At 51.8% G+C, this 6,366-nt stretch overlaps 1 protein-coding gene across 2 annotated transcripts in view; it reads right to left on the bottom strand.

Annotated features, from left to right (window-relative positions):
* The window catches only part of Strn4 (striatin 4), a 26,777-nt gene that overhangs the window by 5,209 nt on the left and 15,202 nt on the right, over window positions 1-6,366 (bottom strand). Inside the window, exons 7-12 of one of the 2 annotated variants that reach the window (XM_021219001.2) lie at window positions 5,302-5,461; window positions 4,646-4,759; window positions 4,205-4,299; window positions 2,661-2,836; window positions 2,537-2,584; window positions 1,768-1,889 (exon numbers count right to left, since the gene is read on the bottom strand). In XM_021219001.2, coding sequence (XP_021074660.1) covers window positions 1,768-1,889; window positions 2,537-2,584; window positions 2,661-2,836; window positions 4,205-4,299; window positions 4,646-4,759; window positions 5,302-5,461 — 715 coding nt within the window. Of the gene's footprint in view, window positions 1-1,767; window positions 1,890-2,536; window positions 2,585-2,660; window positions 2,837-4,204; window positions 4,321-4,645; window positions 4,760-5,301; window positions 5,462-6,366 lie in introns of both variants that reach the window. The other variant, XM_021219000.2, reaches the window with a different exon arrangement.

The raw sequence follows: 6,366 nt of genomic DNA, 5'->3' as shown, positions 1-6,366 counted from the left end.
AGTGAGTTCCAGGACAGCCAGGGCTACACAGAGAAACCCTGTCTTGAAAAAAACAAAAAACAAAACAAAACAAAAAAGACGTTGTTTCAAATAGAATAAACAAAAACATGGGAGTTAATACAAAATGAGGTCCTCAGGAAGGTGAGAAACCCAAGAACATGGGTGAGGGTGTTCCCAAGACAGTGTTACCTATACTTAACTCTTTTTAAAATAATAATAATAAAAGATTTATTTATTATATGTAAGTACACTGTAGCTGTCTTCAGACACTCCAGAAGAGGCCGTAAGATCTCATTATGGATGGTTGTGAGCCACCATGTGGTTGCTGGGATTTGAATTCAGGACCTTCGGGAGCAGCCAGTGCTCTTATCCCCTGAGCCATCTCTCCAGCCCCCTCCTAGTTAACTCTTATTCACCCATCTACCTACCCACTCACCTGCTCATCTGTCCAGCCCCCCTCTCCCCCAAAGACAGGGTCGCTCTGTGTAGCCCTGACCACTCTGGCACTCTGTGGACCAGGCTGTCCTCAAACTCAGAGGCCCTTCTGCCTCTGCCTTTCAAGGGCTGGGATTAAAGGCGTGCACTATTGTGCCTGCTGGCTGCTGCCCAGCACTTTTACTTACTTATTTATATACATGCTTATTTATCTGTGTGTGTGTGTGTGTGTGTGTGTGTGTGTTCACGCGAGCAAGTATGTGAGAACCTAACCAGTGGCAAGAAGACGACTCGTTGGGGTTGGTTCTTTCCTTCTAACATGTGGTTCTAGGGACTGAACTCTGCTCATCAGTGGTGGCGGCAGGTGCCTTTACCGGCTAAGCCATCTTGCTAGTCCTATGGAGTGTGTTATTTTGAGACAAGACTTTTTCTATGTAGACAGGCTGACCTGGACCTTAAAACCCTCCTGCCTCACACTCCTGAGCACTAAGACTACATTTCCTCTTTAACTTTTTCTTGGGGTGGAGAAGACTTTTTCCTCACAGTAGGGATTCACTATGTCCGGACAGTAGCTTGATTGGTATGTGGCATGACAGGCCTGAAACCTATTACATCATCAAGCTGGTCTTGAACTTGTGATTGTGGTTATCCCTCCTGCCATTGCTGCTCCACTGTAAGATGAACCAGCATATATTTTTTTTTTTTTTGAGACTCTATGCAGCTCTAACTGGCCTAGAACTTGCTATGTAGACAAGGCTAGCCTTGAACTCAGAGCATTGTTTGTCTCTGCCTCCTGAGTGCTGGGATTAAAGATTTATGTCTTGTTTTTTGTTTTTTTGAGATATGATCTCATGGCCTCAAACTCCCTATGTAACCAACAATGACCTTAGCATTCTGATCCACCCAGCTCCTGTGGTGTTGGGATGGGACCCAGGGCTTTAGTCTACCTACTTACTGATCCCCATCTCTAGCCCCTCCACTTAACTCTTAAGGGCTAAAGGACAAGGCCTCAACTCCCTGCTATTTACGGTCCTACCAATGCTTCTCAGCTCACCTCCTCTGTTTCTAACAAACCCCTGACCCACAATAAGACCTTAGCTGGTCCCCAACATAGTCCACCAAGTTGACCAAGCCCCTTCTAGCCCTGACTCAGGCTAGCCTCTGCTTCCCCAAAGCCAGCTCACACTGACCCTCAAATGCAGTCCAACTCTCCCTCACCATTATGCCACATCTCCCTCAGCCCACTCGCTTAATGTTAAATCAGACCAGGAGCCTTACAGTGCTAATTCCCAGAGCTGTGATGGGGGAGGGAGTGGCAGGGTCTGTCCTCACCATAGCCATCATATGGGTCCATGTTGAGGTCAGGAATCTTCCAGCTGTGGATCCTGGCATCAGCCCCGCCACTGTAACAGTACTCGCTGTTGCTGCCCATGGTGACTGCCAGCACCGGGCCCCTGCAGGGTGCAAGGGGGAGGTGATACAAGGCAGCTAAGGCTCAAGCTTTCCTTGTGCATGGGAGCTTGAAGATTTCTCCTAGCTTTTAGTTTTGTTTTGTTTTTGTTTTTCAAGACAGGGTTTCTCTGTGTAGCCCTGGCTGTTCTGGAACTTACTCTGTAGACCAGGCTGGCCTTGAACTCACAGAGATCTGCCTGCCTGTCCCTCCCAAGTATTAGGATCCAAAGTGCGTGCCACCATGCCTGGCTCTTCTAGCTATTTTTAAATATCACTTAAATGTACTTATTGTCATCTATCACAAGGCTCATGTGGAGGTCAGAGGACAACTTCTGGAGTTGGTTCTCTCCTCCTAGCACATGAGTCCTGGGGATCAAACTTAGGCTGTCAAGCTTAGTAGAAGGCACCTGTAGCCACAGAGCCCTCCCATCAGTCAGTCTCCTTTCCTAGGTATATTTTAAGGATGCCATGAGGAATTTGGCATCTTTGCTCTGGGGGCCTCATGAAACCACAGTGGGAACCAACATAGACCCTGAGTAAGGGGTATGCCCAAGCCTCCACTGCTCCAGGTCTCCAGGGCAGTAGGCAGCAGCAGCCCATCTATGCTGCTGGGTCACAGGGCTTACAGCAGGCTCAGCCATCTCCCTACCTGTGAGCTCGGAAAGCATGAATTGGCTCCACATCCAGTGCAGCATTTCTGTGGGAAAAAGAGGAATCCCATCACTAGGACCCCAGGTCCTAAGGCCCCACACCCTCCAGGGTGGCACCCTTACTTCTTGGCCGTAACTGCCTTCTGCAGGTTCCACAGTTTGAGTGTGCCATCCTCAGAGGCAGTAAGCAGTGCTGACTGGCTGTGGTGGAAGGCCAGGGAGCGGATGCCATCGTAGTGTGAGCGGAGGGTAAACTTGGGGTTCCATGTCTTCTTGAAAGCGTCTTTGCTGTCAGACAGCTGGGGATGGGGAGCTGCCTTAGTGTCCTCTTGGATGCCCCAGCACTCATACAAACACTGACAACCACCTATGAACTGACTAGACTGGAACTGACTGGCCCCAGCCTGACATTTCTTTCTGTGTGCCTCATAAGAGCCCTTCACACATACTCAGGTTTTAGCAGCAAGGGAGGCCCTGGAGGGGCCAGAGGAACCTGACTCTTTGGGGCCTCACACTTCAGAGGCCTAAACACACAGAAATGGAAACTCTTGAGGATGAGAAAGAGACACCAAGGCACCCTAGACTCCTCTGCAGGGACCAAGAGGTTCTCATGAGGGAGTGGCAAATGTAGGACTTAACCAGTACCAGGGAAGAGGCAATTTAGAAACAAGGCGAGTATGCCAAGGCCCTGAGGCAGGAGACAGCAAGGCTGGGATACACAAATTCAGAAGCATGCCACACACACAAGAGGAAGGCAGAAAGGTCAATGGCCGGCACTACAGTGGATCCCACTTAGAAACCGGCAAAGCCCCAGAGTAATGAGAAGCCACATGGGCTGCAGAGCAGTGGATGAGTCGGTCCTGGCCTCTCTGGGGAAAAGTCAGAATAACTGCAGAGATAGGTCCCGAAGCCTCAGTCACAGGGAACGACCTTCGCTATGACTTGGGAACCAAGTTCTAGGGCAGGGGAGTCTGGAGACTCGCACCTCAGACCCTGGAAGAGATGCTCTGAAAGCACGTGTCCTGCAAGGTGAAGCTGCTCACTCTCAGTGGAAGGCCAAGTCTGGGAGACACCATGAGGTGTCACCATCAGGCAAGCCTCAGCACCCCCAGACCCCTTCACCTGCAATCAGTTAGCATTCCCACCATGATTCTTAGGAACTAGATTTGTGCTCAAGTGGGTTCCCCATCTCTGAAGGACCACTGCGGTGTAGGTTGAAGAATGCTGCACTACAATCCCAGGTCGATCCTGCCCAGCCTCTCTTCTACATTCTCCACATGTCCCCAACCTCACTGGGGTCAGGAACCTGATCTTCTGCCCTGGAAAAATGCATCCCATCCCACACCAGAAAGTCCCAATGACCCACCCAAGGTACACAGCACATGAGGCCAGTCATGAGGCTCCTCATTCCAGCCCAGCTGCTCCACTCAAAACAGAGTGCCCTGAGTTGGGGGAGCATGGCTGCCAATCATCTCCCCTCATCCCCCAAGAGGGAGGGCATGGGGAAGACCTTGCACCCTCTAGTGAGGCCCGATGTGTTGGAGCTGCCCAGGGGCTGTGGGTTAGGGTTAGGCTAACCTCTCACAGTCCTCACATGAAAGGGACAGAACCCAGGTCTGTAACAGGTCAGAGCTGAGCCAGACTGATGGGGTACCCCAACAACTTACATCACAGCTGAGGTCGTTGTCATTGGTGACGGTGAGATCTGCCAAGTCCCCCAGGCTCACCTCCCCGCCCCCGATAGTGTCCATGATGAAGACGTCTGAGGAGAAGCCAAAGGAACCTGGTAGGGGGAGGGGTGGGTGGGGCAGACAGGGCCAGGGAAAGAGAAAGAGGCAGAGAGAGGCGGGAAGGGTGAGGAGCAAGGAAGAGAGGCAGGAAGACAGGATCAAGAATTGCAGCTGGAAAGGAAGACAGGGACAGACAGACAGACAAGGGAAAACAGACAAAAAGAGAGGGAAACAGACAGACAGACAACCTTTTGGGACAGGGAGGCTGCAGACTGGAGGCTGGGCCTTACCTCTGAGGACACAGAAACCCCAGGCTTAGCTCTGCAGCCTCCCTCTGTCATGGACCCCAAGGGACTGGAGTATGGGGCTGAAGATTACCTTCATGAGGCCGGGGCTGGGGTGTGCCAGGAGGTGGGACAGTCACTTTCGGGGGCAGCCCATCCACATCCCGGAGGTCAGCAAGAATTCCCTGGAGTTTGACCCGACGGCTTTCTGCATGGAAAAAGGATGAGCAAGAGCTGCCCACCTGTTCCATCCACCCAATCTCTCAGGGAAGCCCCCCTCACTGCCGCTGCCTTTCCTGCAACAGGGGAAGCTGCAAAGACCTGACCCCAGGAAGGGACAGACTGAGAAGACAGACTGGCAGGGTCCCAGTGAGAGGTGGCAGGCAAATCCTGGCCCTGCCCTAGACCCAGAAGACCCCACGGCCCTTCTGGCCAGGAGTCACAAGACAGGAAGACACAGCCCATGCCCCTCCTTCACCATCAGTTTTCATCCTGCCCTCTGTTTGAGCTAGATAGGCACTGGTCACGGCTCTAAGGAGCAGTGCTCGACTTCTGGCAAAGCTGCTTGAATACAGCTTCCAGGGACTTTCCAGGGAAGAGTAAGGGCCTGGCTCTGACTTGGGGCTTGAGCTATCCTTGACCCACCTCGGGAAGTGTATCCGTCCTGGCAGAGCCCTGGACAGGAAGCAGCTGAAGCATGCAGGGTCAGATCCTGCCCTAGCCAGGCCTCACAGTCAGTCCCCAACTCACCCAGCTCATGGGGGTTCCCCTCTGAAGCACAACGTTGAGGATCTGGAGACCCCTCTCCATCCTCTCCTGAGCCCAGGAAATCAAACTCATTGATGGCATCTTCTGAGTCATCCTCTTCATCCTCGTCCTCCATTTCAGGCACTAGGGCCTTGGATGGGAGCTGGGACAGGAAAAGAAGTGGGGATGGGGTCGGAGTCCAGAAATCAGACCCACCGGGTTCCCAGGAAAAGGAAAGCCACAAGCTCCTTTCTCAAAGCCCAGATCTAGGCACTGTGTAGTGGGCACTGGGCACTCACACATCTCTCCTCACAGGTCTGCTGAGGCCCTCCCCAGCACATGGCTCTCAGGAAGTCATATGGTATAACCCCCAGGGGTATACAGAGATGCACAATTGCAGGCAGACGAACAGAAGACTGTATCTGGGCGTAAAACTAACAATGATAGCACACTTGTCACCCAGCAGTGTGCTTGAGCATGATTCATGGAAGGAGCTTTGAGACGTGGCTTCGCTCTGCCCCACAGCCCTGTGAACAGATTCAAATTACTGCCCTTTCTCCCATCCTATATGTGTGGGAACAAACTAAGCAGAATAAAGCCAATTGCCCAGGGTCCCCAAATTCAAACTGGGCCACAACTGATGCCCCAGGGTGGAGCAGGATCTGGATCTAGGTGTTTACACAAGTGAGCCCACGGGGCACGGGACAAGTGCAGTGAATACAACAGGCCTCAACAGTATACAACAGTCAGGGACAGAATGGTGTGAGGGCTCACGCCTGAACTAGTACTGAAGAAACTGAGGCAGAAGTGTGGCTTTGAGTTCTGGGCTAGCCTCAACTATGGTATGGTACGCGGTCTCAAAAGCAAATAAATGGGGCTGGAGAGATGACTCAGTGGGTAAGAGCACCCGACTGCTCTTCCAAAGGTCCGGAGTTCAAATCCCAGCAACCACATGGTGGCTCATAACCATCTATAACAAGATCCGACGCCCTCTTCTGGAGTGTCTGAAGACAGCTACAGTGTACTTACATATAATAAATAAATAAATCTTTAAAAAAAAAAAAAAAA

The sequence above is a fragment of the Mus pahari genome, chromosome 19, assembly GCF_900095145.1.
Source record: "Mus pahari chromosome 19, PAHARI_EIJ_v1.1, whole genome shotgun sequence".
Taxonomy (NCBI): Eukaryota; Metazoa; Chordata; class Mammalia; order Rodentia; family Muridae; genus Mus; species Mus pahari.
This window is presented reverse-complemented; position numbering and strand designations above follow the sequence as displayed.